This window comes from Vidua macroura, chromosome 1 (assembly GCF_024509145.1).
Source record: "Vidua macroura isolate BioBank_ID:100142 chromosome 1, ASM2450914v1, whole genome shotgun sequence".
NCBI classification, from domain to species: Eukaryota; Metazoa; Chordata; class Aves; order Passeriformes; family Viduidae; genus Vidua; species Vidua macroura.
The window spans coordinates 55,097,997-55,111,887 of NC_071571.1; the positions used below are offsets into that span (position 1 = coordinate 55,097,997).

Genomic DNA, 13,891 nt, shown 5'->3' on the forward strand with positions numbered 1-13,891 from the left:
AGCTTACCCCAGAATTCCCTCCTCACTGAAAACAAATCCTGGTGCAAACCCCTTGCAGAAAAAGAATTACTCTTTCACCATGAACTTCCTTCACTGAAAGAAGATTTGACTTGTAAGAGTGTTTTTCCATGACAGCTTTCCAAGAGTCTCAACATGCAGCACTCTTCCCTGGAGATCACTGGTGTCATCAGAAGCAAATTACGCATTAACCATTGTGTGCATATGCAAGAGGTACCTGACCTGGCTGCAAATCTCCAGTGACCTGCCACAAGTGGCAGTTCCTGTTGTATCAGAGTTCCTGGCCCCTCTATTCTTGTGTTTCCCAGGACTTACTCTGCTTCTCCTGGTGCACCTTCTTATGTATGAGGGATGTACATTGAATTAAATAGTCAAAGCCAAGGCTAACAGAAACATATTAAAGTCACAATTATCTATGAGAAACTATTTATCCTCTGAGATTCTGGATTGATCCTCAAAAAGGATCTAAAGACATGAATCCTGAGCACTAAAATATACTGCTTTTCACTTTAATAAAAGGATGGGCTTTGTGGGCCCAAGGGTTTTCTAGCACCTAACTCCCCTCCCCTTTTCTTACAGAGTGATGATCACCCTTATCCTCTGGAGTAGACAATATTCTTGCCTTTGCTCATGCTCATCTATTAGTGCATGTTAGACTGATTATTTTTGCTCTCAGATTGTCAAATTTTCAAGTTTTAGAACAATTATTTTCAGCTTTTACCTAGCCACAAAGGTTGCTGCTTCTTTTTCAGACCTGAAGTACTTTTGCCGGAAAACACTGGTCTGATTTTTTTACTCAAAGTATTTTCATTTCTGCTGCCCTGAAAAAAGACACTGCTTCTCGTTATGGCTTCCCTTTTCCCAAGAAAATCCCCCGTGCGTTTGCGTGATGCAAATCAGATCTTTCATCTGTCACTCACGAAGCATTCGTATCCGCGTGCCAGATTCAAGCAGGGCTGATAGCGTCAAACTAATGGAAGTCAGGACTGATACCTCCATGTCTTTCTGCCTTAAACTTTGTGATTTCCCTCTTCCCCCTCCAGGCGCCGATCGGGGGAGGGGCTGCGCGAGAATGGGAGTAGGTGGAAAAATGAAAGAAAGCCGTAGCTGACAGGCAGTTTCGTGGAAGAGAGTGACACCGAGGAGGGGCTGTGGGGCCGCGAGGGACACGCGCGGGTGCCGTGGCGGGAGGAGCCGGGCAGCAGAGCCGAGGACGGCGCGTTTCGGGGCCGACGGGCGGCGGGGTCGGGCGCGGCACAGCAAGTACTGCCCGGGACCGCCAGAGGGCGCCGGCTCCACGGCCGGCCAAGGCTGAGGGGCGCGCGGTGCCCGCGCGGCGCGGGGCGCGGCGCGGGGCGCGGCGGGGCCGGGCCGGGCCGAGACGCGACGCGGGGCGGGCACAAAAGCGCCGCGCCCTCACACACGCCACCTTGGAGTCGGCGCCGGGGGCAGGGTGGGGTCGGTAGGCCTGAGTTCAGCACTTAGCGGCGTCGGTACGGGCGGCTATCTCGGGACTCGCACGATGCCGGAGGCGCGGCAGCGCGGAGCGCGGGTGCTGTGGACGCTCCTGTGGGTGGCCGTGGTGCGCTCCTATAACGTGGATGTGGGTCGTCCCGTGATTTTCCGGGGTCCCAACGGCTCCTTCTTTGGGTACTCGGTGCTGCAGCACTACCATGATAGCACACGGTGGTGAGTAGCACGGCCCTTGCGTGCCCTGGATCGGCGAGGGCGCGGGTGGCGACGGGGATGCGGCCCGGGGGTCGCTGCCCGGGTATCCATCCCTCCTGGCAGCCGCATCTGCCGCAGAGGGGCGGCAGGACCCGAGCCCCCTCTCATGGGCCGCGAAGGGGCGTCTCCGCCTTGGACTGCGGGGTCTCTCCCCGCGCTCGGTCCACCTCTTCGTGTGGGTGCGTTGGAGGCAGAGTTGTGGGCTTCGCGCCCTTTGTGCACGAGGGATTTCCGTAATGTGAGCAGGGGGCTCCGCGCTGGGAGGCGTTTTAACGCGGGGATGTTCTTTCTGGGCTGGCAGCCGGCGCTTGGCATTGTGACCTAATTGTCCTCAAACGCCAGCCGGCCCGCGGCCGATGTCTCGACGCTGTGCTCGATCCCCCTTCCTCGCGGGAAATATTTAGCAGCTCATCGTCTTGACTACGTACGAAAAAGCGCACGGGGTACGAAAGATGATGGGTTTTGCCGTATTAGTGAGAAATGTTTCTAATAGCAGTAACTTCCACCGAGGGCAGCACACTCAGCGTCCACGAAGCTAAACTACCTGCACTTTGCCTGGCTAGGGACAAAATTCCTTCGGAGGCTGAAGAGATGCTTCCAAATCGTAGAGGAAATGTCTGTGTAACTTAAAAAGAAAAAAAAAAAAAAAAGCCGAAGAAAGAAAGTTTATCTACATCCAGAAATTTGTGAAACTGGCAAGCTTCTTGTTTTCCTGTTGGTTGAGAAGAGCATTGGACCATAGTCTGTTTGTTGTCTGGGTTAGAGGCTCTTTGTTAGAATTAAAAGCGATTTCTCTTAATTGGACCTAGCTGGTGTCGTCTGGTGCCCTTCTAATGTGAGTAGGAGCCACTGCTGCCAGTAAGCGTCCACAAAGCATGTCTTTATCTTTTTATACTTAGATATTCAGCTATTGATATTGGAACTTTGGTGCACTGTGCTTTAAATAAATGTATCCATTCTGGCATACAGTTCTTTAAAAATGAATTTCTTTCACAACCTTTAGTTCGCAAGTAGTTCTATGCTCTGCCTTTCTCCATAGTGGCTTTCATGGAGTATTCATTTTTAAGGACTTATAAGAAGATTTTATAGAGAAAAAGCACCCTGAGAGAAGAAAATATCTCAGTTTAAAGCAGTGCTTAACTTAGTTCAGGAGTCAGTGAAGGGTGCAAAGGCTGAAAGGAGCTTCTATTCAACAGAGGTTGCTGGGGATTCACAATGGTGTGAATGAAATGCTGATCTACTGCAGTGTGGTGGGAAAAAGTGGTAGGGTTTGTTGCTTCTTATGTAGGTATCTGTCATTCTGATTGATAATATGAGTTACCTTCATATAGCACCTGCTGGTGTGGTATTTTTGGAAGGGAAGGTGGATGAGGAAGGAGTCTTGGAGGTAGCCCCACTTCATTTAGAAACATGCTGGACTTTAAGTGTTGGGCATCTGTCTGAAAGCAGGGATCTGTTAGAAGTCTGGTGCTCAAAATTAAAATCCCCAATTATGTAAATTCCTCTTTTTTTTTTTTTTTTATAAAAATTGAGTTTATTGTGCCTTCGCTGTGGCACCGGAAGAAAAAAAAAACAGACCAACCAAATATCTAAGATCATTAAATGTTTTTAAATAAAAAAGTTCTTAGGCCTAACACCCAGAAGGGTTAACAGCATCTTAATATTGTAAGCATCAACAGAGTCAGAAGTCATGAGGGTGGGATTATCACTGATGGGAATGTTCCTCTTTTCATTGTGAGACCAGGAGGTTTGTTTTCATGGGTACTTCAAAATCCTGTTCCCAACTGACACTAGGATAACAAATTGGGAGAACAGTATCTTTATACTCCCCTTGATTCTAGTGTGCTATGTGCAGTTATGCTTGTAATGTGTGTGTGCATCCTAAAGGTCAATAATGAATCTCTTAAAAGTATATGCAGCCTTCTTCCAGTTTTCTGAAGAAGCACCTCTTAAGAGTCAGGGTTATTGTTTGTGTCAAGTTTTTTTTTCTTTCTTCTTGTGACTTTTATATACCCAAGGAAGAGCTGTTATTTCCATTTTCTCATGTCGAGTGGGTCTGTACACTGCAATGGGAAGTAGTTAAAATAATTTAACTTTAGGCAGTGATTGATCAAATCTGAGGCTGATAGGGCTCTTGCCCATCTAAAATTATTTAATATTTTAATATGCTCTCAAGAATTTGAAGGTATTCAGGGAATTCTTGCTCTTCATTGCTTGTGGGCCTGATACTCACCTAATGTACTTCTGATCATGAGAACTGTCTTGTTTTCTGTAGCCTCGTCTGTGCGCTGGTGTGTGTGTGAACATATTTGTGTGTGTGTGTGTGTGTGTACATAGTCACCAATTCATATTAAGATGGTATCTCTCATAGCCACATCTTCCATGTTTCAGCTCTTTGTTTTCCAAGACCACAAAGGCATCTATCTGTATTGCCTACCTTAGGCCTGTAGGTTTCCAGTAAACTGGTTCAGGGTTTGGTGTTTCTTTCAGGCTTCATATGAGCCAAATATTCGTGTAGAATGAAAAAAAGGGAGGTGGGATATTTGGTACGAAATCTTACATCAGATAAATGTGAATAGTCAGGCTGCTGCACACAGGAATTAAAACTGGGAATTGGGTGTTCAGCTGCCACTACAATAGTGGAGCCAGTCAGTGCCTTGGACGTTTTCTGCAATAGTTGGTTGCAATGATCGTTCCATTGAGCTATTTTTGCACATTTTCTTGTTTCAAGAAATATTTCTCAACAGAGATGTGCTGAGATTATTGTATTTCTGACAATATCTGCTTTTCCTTCCTTAAGTGGGTTTTATGGCTGTAAATCTTGACAGGTTTACTCGGTTACCCATCATTGCAATTTTCAGCAAGAAACCAAGTGGCTGGTTGCATTTAGAGCAGGGACAAGCTGAAGTGCTTCTGCTCTCTGGATATAAAATGATGAAACTTGGAATAAGAACTCAAAAAACAACCAAGAAACGACCCCAGAGAGTTAAAAAAGAAAAAAAAACACCCACATTTTTTCCCAAATAAAAGGTGGTAATAATTTGAAAACTCTGATTCTTCTTTTTTAAAATGAATAAGATGTTATTTTAGTCTCTCCCCCTTTCCCTCCTTATAACCTCTTCTTGCTGACACCCTCAAATCTCTCAGCAAGTCCAGGGTGACCATTTCATCTTGTCTGGCAAAATAATCTGGCATGAAAAAGTAATGAAGTCAGTTTAGTTGCATGGTGTCCTGCTGTGAGTTTTACAATAAAGAGTAAGCCTGGTTTCTGTGCTGTTGCATCATTCCTTCAGCCCTGCTCTTCACCAGTTTGCACTGCTGCCAAAATAATGAAGGTTGATATGCATCTTGGGCCGGTTAATATGTGTTGTAATGCATGTCATGTAAACTTGTGTGAAATCAGAAGGAAGGCAGTCCAAAATTGGATGGAATAAACTTTCTAATACAATTTGAAACATTAGAAAGCAGGCATTCTTTATCTGCACAGGACACACAGCTGATTTCTCCTTGTTCTGCATATGTTGTGAGACTTTACAACAAGGTATTTATCGTAATCATATATATTCATTAAAACGTGTTTCTTATGTAATACGTAAACATCACTTTCCTAGAACTATTTTGTATGCATCTGCCTCCTTCTGAAAGTCCTTTTATGGTTCTGGAGGTTTATTGAGAGGGCTCTCTGGTGGTTGTATGCACTGAATGCTTCAATATTAAAGGTGAACTTTAATAAACTAAAGGTTTCCTTGAACTTTTTCTTTGGGCACGTGCTATTGCTTCTTCTTATTACATAACTTGCCCAAACAAACACTGTAAGTCTCTTTATCTGTTTCGCCACTGGTTCCAGTCACATTTATCATCCTGTGTGTATACCTTTATATCCTTTCTTGTTTTTTTTGCCAGCTTAGTCTTTAAGCTCTATTCAGCAACTTCAGGGGAGCTGAAAATTTTTATTGTCTATGTTATTTATCAAAGGTAGGGGAACAGATTGACCCAGTGGAGACTGGGTGTTGTGTGTATAATCTAAGCAGTGATGCTGTAGATTCTGCCATGGAATTTCAAGGAACCTGTGCTTGCTGTCATTGGTCATGGATCATGCAGCCCTCCTGCTTCTTGTTCTGTATGTCATGGATAAAACACCGAGTTTTATTTCAAGTAACTGTTTTTTTGTTTTTTTTTTTTTTGAAGTAACAGAGACTTTTCTAAAGGGGAGAATCTCAACTGGGATATGATGGTAGGGCACCTTTCTCTGGTATGCTTTTGAAATGAGCTGTGGTATGTGAGGATATTTAAAGATTTTTTTTTCCCCTGACATGTGTCATTGCAGTGAGGTGAGGTGCCTACAGTCCTCAGTCTTTAAATTGTGATTGTCTAATCACTGCTGATGTGCTGTAGGCCGATGCTTAACATGATGATGTGCTTGTGCACATGATGTGCACATGCTGATGTGCTTGGCATCTCTCCAGCCATTGGTCAGCTCTGCACTTTTGTTCACTGTTCCTTTTGCTAAATGCAGCACTTAATTTCCAAATCTGTATGTCCTGAGGGTCAATCACCAGGAAAGTGATCATTACTGTTCTTCAGGAAGTAATTTTAAGGAGGTGTGAATTTCTTTGTGGCCAAGAAAGCTTCTTGTCATCCAATAAAATTGGCTACTGCAACTCCTTCAGTGGCATGGTTTCCAGCCATGCAGCTGCATAGTTTTCTCAATATAGATGGAGATGTTTGTCATTGATCATGTGAGTATGGGTGCAAGAAGAGAAAGTTTAAGTGGCCTTTCTGCTTCCTATTTTGGTTTAAACACCAATACTTTTTTTTTCACAGAGCCAGTGGGATGAGGCTGTTGCTTACAGATTTGTCTACACCTCAAGGAAAATGGCTGAAATGGCTCCAAACTCCCCTCCTCCTGTTCTTGGTTCTCTTCCTTTCTCCATAGAAAGTAACCTCTTTCTCTTGGTGGGGTTTCCATTTCAAGGTATCCTCATGCAGCTACTCACTAATATTCTAGGGGCTTCCCATAGAATAGTATGGTTGTGTTGAGAACTTGCACTCGTCAGTAATCTCTGCAGAGAGTATTACTCACATGGTAAGCCTTTTGGCAAAAGGCTGGAGAACTGCTGGTACCTGCTTGCCAACTGCCCAAGTAGTCATATAGTAGCACTGGAAATCTGTACCACAAAAACCAGTCATTTTAAACAAATGCTGGTTAAACTATTTGGAATATATTGGAAAATTGTACTTCTTTTATCTGTATTTATAGCTTGTGTTCATGCCAGGCAAGACTCCACAGCATTGAAATAAGAGAAGACTCTATTAGACTCTAAGACTTTGTTTTGAAATGTATTTCTGATTTGATATAGCAGCAGAGAAAAACACTTCCTCTGATTGCAGTACTGTTTCATAGACATTGCAAAAGATTTCAAAGCTGTTTTCAATATGTAGAGGAGATACAAACAGGTGGGTTTTTTGCTCCAGGAGTCCCAAAGTGTTTAGATGGAAATGAGTTATCTATCCAAGTCTGCTTAAAAGTCTCATGATAGTTAAATGGGTGACTTCCTTATAACAGTTAAGGCATTACATACAGAAGCTAGTGAAAGAGTAAGCAAGTCTTTTTGTTGACAAAGGAAATATTCCAGTCTCGAACCTTTGAATAAAATTAAAGTAATTATTAGGTAACAAATACCAACCAAAAAGCATGTGAACCAACAGAAAACCTCCTGTGTCCTTGAAGGTAACCATCTTAGGGCATGAGTGAGCATGGATCATGCTAGATGAAGCAGTGGCTCTGCAAAGATTTCAACTGCTGAGTTTTAGGTGCAAGAGTGAGAGAATGAGACAAGATCCTGAGATGACATAGTGTGTGCTATATGTGAAATATCAAATTTGAATGCATGGACATTTAAGACAATCCAAAATAAATTTGCCATTGGCACACATCACAGGCTGCTTCTTTCTGCTCAGTCCACATGAAGAAATGGCAATGTACATTTTCTTATTGAAAGGTATAATTGCTCAAGACAGCAGTATTATCTGTGCTAATAGTCTACTCAGATTGTTAATTATCAATTTTTCCCATTCATCTTTTTAAAGAGAGATGAAAATGCTTTGTAATTTAGGCTCCATTGTCTCTGTCTTTCGTGTTGCAACCCAAGGTATCTTGTGCACAAGTTGCTAAATCATATTTATTTTTCTTAAGTTAGAGCAGAACCTATTTTAAACTGAAGTTCAGTGTGACCTGTGTTATCTTACTGTTATAACAGGTCACAGAAACATTCAAATTTGCACTTTGAACCTGTAACTCTTTAAGCTAGTAATGTTTATTTTTGTTAGATCTCATGAATGTGAGTAAGTGAATGTTATGCATTCATTGCCTGTGTAATGAAATGACTGGCATTTGATTTTATATCTGCTGCCTGCCTAATAGGATTTCCATTTAGAGCTATTTTTCAAGCTCCTTTGCACTTGCTCCCCAAGTGTGCAGCCTTTGTAGGTTTTAGCAATTTAAGTATTTTGGACATTAATTCTCCTCACTTTTGAAAGCATGATATATGTTACAGAGTGCAAGAGTGCAATTCCATCAGAATTCTCCAAATGAAACAGTTTAGCCGATAAAACCTCAGAGAAAATGGTCACTTAACACAGGGGTTTCTCATGTTTTTGTCAATGTATCAGGTGCCACAGGACAGTTTTGTTGCATCCAACATCCAAGGCAGTGTGTCAGGAGCGGAGTTGTGCTCCTGTTGTGTATAGATGAGGCTCTGATGCAGGAGAAGCTCTTTTGGATGACTCAGGTTGGCCCTGGAGAAGTGCACACCTTGTGCCTTGGGTCTCCTTGTGTGTACTGGGATGATAATGATGAGTGGTGATTGGAGTGGAGCTTTAGATTGGAGGGTGAGGGTTGTTAAGTTGTTAAAGAAAAGTTGTTAAGAACAGGGGAAACATCCATTTGAGGGTTGGTGCTGGGCTGTCCATCTGTGAGTGAGAGAGTTGTGTATGCAGACTGACTTTGTACCAACAACTCTTTAGTGGCTAAACCAAGAGCAGTGTCTCCTTGGTCAGCTGCTGCCTCCCAGGTAGCAGCCTGGGTCTGCACAGGGGATTTCTAGAGCCTTTTAGAGATGGTCGCCCTTAGTTCCAGCCCTGGGCTTAACTTTAGTGAGGATTTTTCTACATTCAGAAGATCTGTTATGTGTGACAGTACAAGAGAATTGCAGAACTGTTAGTTAGCTACTTGATGCTCCCCACTGCTCTCCTCGGATCTGCCCTCCTGGTTAACCTCCTTCTTCCTCCTCACCTGCCCAGGTTTGGGATCACAACCACTTGAGAAAGATTGTCCTTTTAATGAGGAGACAGTGAAATATTTGTCCTTTAATAATTGTGCTTCCCCTGTAATCCTCCTCAAAAAGCATCCCTTAGGGCATGAGAGGATCGAAGCCTGGTTGTTAAAGAGTTTAACTAGATCCTAGCACAAGTGATTAAAAAGTGCTGACCATTTTTCTTTCGAGGCAGAGTAGGCCATTGGTGCTTCCCAGAAACACTAGATCTCATGTGGGATCCAGGTAAAGTCTTCGTAGCCTTAAGGATAAATGTTGATAGCAGTGTATTGTGGAAGAGATATGCTTGTATTGTTGGTTTGATTTCTTGCTGTTGTTTATTCATGATGTAATTATATAAGATATTCTGAGAATGGGGTGCCTCCACCTTCTAAACAAGCTTACAAATCTTGGTCTGCCTGGCAAGACTGCAGCCAGCAGGAGGTTCAGATTTTATCTGCTTGTGGGTGTATCAGTTCTGGGTTGGTGTAGCTAAAACTGAGGAAAAACGGATGCAGATGTTGTGGTGCTCCTAATACTATCCTAAAAGCTTTTGGGAGGTATGTGGTGAGGGTGTGTCACTTTAAATGTGGTACAATCCTAATGGAAATTTTATTTGTTAAAAATATTTGTGCCTTCACTGTGGAGAAGCACAAAGGCTTTACTGCCTTTATTGTGTATGGTGTTTTCAGTTTGTGAATCACTGTCATTGTTTTACAAGGCTGCTGAGAAATGTGTTTTTGTCTAGTGAAGCTCTTGCAGTGTGAGCCTTGGTGGTGCTTGTTGATTTTTTTCCTTTCCTCCTGAAATTAATCACTTGTTGCTTTGTTTCTGGTTTCCAGGGTCTTGGTTGGTGCTCCCAAGGCAGAATCTAAATACAGCACCTCTGTTCAGTCCCCAGGAGCAGTGTTTAAATGTCGAGTCCATACCAACCCTGACAGAAGATGCACAGAGCTGGATATGGGGAGAGGTGGGTAGTTATGATGTTGGGACAGCAGGAGGCAACCAAAAAAATCCAAACTGCATGGCCAGCAGTCCTTCTTCCAACTTCAAATTGGCCCCAAAAATATTGAGAGGCAGCCATCAGCCTTTCCAGATGGATTTTGAACACTGTTAGCAAAAGTGTTGTATTCTGTTCAGCATTACAAAATAACATCCCACTGGTGCTGGTGTCCTCTCAGTGACCTTGCTTGCTCTTTACAGGGAGTAACCAAATTAATGTGGATTTTTCTCTGCTAAACCTAAGCTTCTGTCTTTTTTTCACCTGCTTCAGTGTGACTTTTCAGCATGTTGGTGACTGTGTAAGTATTTTGGAGTGCTACTGCTTGCTCCAGGCAGTGCTGAAGTCAGAGTGCATGAGATGACCTCAGGCAATGCAGTGATGGGCTCATGATATGTGGTTTTACTGGTAATGTGATGATCTATAGGTTCCCTCATAATACAGCAAATAATTTCTTGAGTTTATGTTTTATACTAAAGTGGTCTCAGTGAGACCGCTTGTATGCCATTGCATGGGATCAGGGTTAACTTCAGTTACTCTGATGAACTGTCTGAGGCAGGGGAAGGTGGAGGCCTAAAGTGAAATTATGATCTAGAACTTCCTGCTGGATAATGATGGTAAAGAATGAAGCATTTTAATACTTTGGTTTTCTTGGTGACATGTTGCTTTTCCTGCCTTTATTAAAAAAAAAAGGCATTGTTCATATATTTGTACTTACACCGAGTAGAATTTCTGTTCATGAAATTTACATGTGTTAAGACCGCATTTTGGCTAAGTGGTTTGTCCTCTACTAGATTGTGAGTTGTCATGGATTAATGAGTGCTGCCTGACAGGACTACAGATTTCAGTCTAATTTTTTTTAAGTGCCCCTGATCTCATTTTCAAGATTGCATTCAGGAGGCAATCTGATACCTCTCCCATTGACTTAATGGTTTGATGGTTCATTTAAGTAGAGCTGTGAACATAGTGTGATAGCTGCTGGCTATTGGGAGCAGGGTCTGTCCTCAGCTGTTGATGTGTATGGTGCCACTTAAGAGTAAGAACATTGCCCCAGTTAAAGCATTCAAGAACTAATAAATAATCAGGATGCAGGGGGAAAGAAAAGCATTGTCAAATGTTTGATGGGCAATCTCTTTTTTTGTCAGGATTCTTTGGTAGGTATTTAAAACTCAAATCTCCTTGCCTTGCTGTCTTTCCCTTTTTTTCTATAGGCAATTCTCGGGGCATGCTCTGTGGAAAGACCTGTAAGGAAGACAGAGATGATGAATGGATGGGTGTGAGCCTAGCTAGACAGCCAAAGGCTGGTGGAAGTGTGCTGGTAAGTCCATACTATTCTTTGATCTCATTAAAAATGTAGCTGCTTCCTGACTAAGCACATCAGGATTGTGTTTGGCAGTGACTGATGGAGTCCAGAGTAAGAGACAGCAGATTCTGTAGTCCTTTGCTTCAAGCAGAAGTGAGCCCCAGCCAGAGGATGTGATTTATAGAGGGAGGATTCCAAGCCATCATGCCTGACTTGTGTTAGCCAAGGACTTCCTCCTAAATCTGAGGTTTTATATCTTTGAACTGAATAAATACAATTTACCTGGGATTCTACTAATTTGTTCTTTTTGTACTTTGCCTGTGTTTATGTAGGAAATATGAAAGCATACATTTTCCTTGAGCATATTAATTGCGTCTCAAAACTTACAGGGAAAAATGTAAATTGCTCTTTGTGGCCATATTTTTCATTTATCTATATTAATTTCCTATTGACAAGGTAGAAGAGTTACAAATAGAGATGTCTTAACTGTGTGTGGATTGACTTACTGTTTTCAGTGTGGTTACTGTGCACATAGACGGGACAAGGAGAGCAGATGTGATCCTTAGGATGTGCAGTATTTCTCTATGAAACTTTTCCTGTGATACTGTAAAGAGTCCTGGGCAAAACCCTTTCTAGAATGCATTTTACATTATGATTTTACATTTATTGCTTGTATAGACATCCATGGTTGGGTTCTGACTGTCTACCTGAGTGAGTATGTCTGCAGGGAAGTTAATAGAACTAAAAGGTAATTTGCAGCAAAATGTTGTGCATATTATATGTGGCAGGCAAATATCAAGGTTGTATCAGAATACCCTTGACAGCAGTCTAATTCTAAACAGCACTGTTTGTGAATAGGAAACTTTCAGTTGGCCCCATCTTTCCAGTGATACAGAGGACTGCCCTTGTATGTAACATCATACTGTCAAAAAGCAGCTAGTGAGAAAGATTTTGTGCAGTGATTACTGTACCAATCACCTGTAAAAGGCAAGAGGACAAACCTGCTTCCCTCAAAGACTTTTTTTTTTTAATATGTGCTTAGTGTACGGGTGCTTATGCCCCAAATCCTTGTGCACCGACTTCCCCATGGGAGAGCGCGTAGGCTTGATACCTTTCTGTCAGAGTATTGTGATATTTTTTTGTCTCGTCTCTCTTGGTATATACCTTGTTAGGGTGATAAGGGGCTACCTTTACTTTTCTTGGATGTTTTAAACATGTTCAGGACTAGAGGAGGAAGGGAGAAAGAAGAGCATAAATAAAATACACTGTAAACATATACAACAGAGGACAAAAATAAGGCATTCATGCTAGTGCAAGCAATTCATATTTTCAGGGTGTATCCTGAGCTGTATGTGCTCAGTTGTGTGTGACAACTGAGGAGTAACTTGCATTTATCAGGATAACACTACCCTTGAGACACCCTTTTCATTGTCCAGTCATCAGGCTGAAATAGAGAAATTCATCCTAATTAATTTTTAGAAGGTTGTTCATACATTTTTTTAAGCAACTCTTAATTTGTTGTCAAAACTATTATTTTAAGAATAGTGAGTTTGTTCAAAGGGAAACAGGTTGCAGCTGATGCTTAGGGGTCATCTCCCTAGAGAAAGCAGCAATTGAAGGGAATGCTGGTGGGCCAGAAAGTCAAGCAGCTGCCAAGCTGGGTGCTGGCTGACTGAATGGAGGCTACAAGGGTGAGAGACATGGGCAGTCCTGGATTAGGGCTGAGGGGGTAGAAATTTCACTCATAAAACAGGTTAAAAGTGAAATGTAGGTAAAGTGAAATACACAGCTGTTAGTATGCTTATTTCAGTGCAGCTTAGGCTGGTAAAATGTCTCCACAAGTGACACTGATTTAAAACAATCCTCATCCAGGCATTTGACAAGATAATGCTGCTCCTCACCATGTAGACCATGTCTGGATGCCGGAGACTATTTAATTGTATAATTCTTCTTATTATTTATCACCAAAGTCTTAAACTACTAATTATACATCTGTGCGCATCTGTGTGTAAACAGAGCCTGAAATTAATGCATACAGATTCCTTTGTGGAAGGAAATTACCTGGATGTTTCAGGTCATTATTGCTCTCTGTTTTGAGTAGTTTTTACTGCAAAAGAGTTGTGATTTTCCCACAGATGGTTTTCCATACGTGTGCTCTTCTAATTTTAAGGATTAGTGTTTCTTTAAAATGTAGCTTTTCCTTGAGGTCCATTTGAAAAACTGGTTTTCTGAGAAGATGTGTCTGAATATGTCTTCATAGCTCTATTTGCCATTTTTTTTTTTTAATTGCTAGATAATGTGAGTGTGTTTCTTTAGTTAGGAGTGTGTAGAGTCTATATTGTCAGACATTACGGCTCTATTTACTGTACCCCTCCAGGAATTCTTTAAAATCAGAGTAATATCTTTCTGGTCAGTAGCCCTGGGTGGATTGGCTTTTTTTTCCATAAACAAGTGTAGTTGACTGTGTGAAATATTCATGCTCTTGGCATCCTGTGTTAGATTTACTAGTCACACAGTTTAATTGTCGGT

The 13,891-nt window shown here is 42.2% G+C and overlaps 1 protein-coding gene across 1 annotated transcript in view; it reads left to right on the forward strand.

Annotated features, from left to right (window-relative positions):
• The first annotated feature begins 1,448 nt into the window (after positions 1-1,448).
• ITGA9 (integrin subunit alpha 9) overlaps positions 1,449-13,891 on the forward strand; it is a 283,032-nt gene continuing 270,589 nt past the window's right edge. The window contains exons 1-3 of the mRNA XM_054001068.1: positions 1,449-1,707; positions 9,902-10,029; positions 11,271-11,377. Coding sequence (XP_053857043.1) covers positions 1,541-1,707; positions 9,902-10,029; positions 11,271-11,377 — 402 coding nt within the window. The 5' untranslated portion in view covers positions 1,449-1,540. The remainder of the gene's footprint in view (positions 1,708-9,901; positions 10,030-11,270; positions 11,378-13,891) is intronic.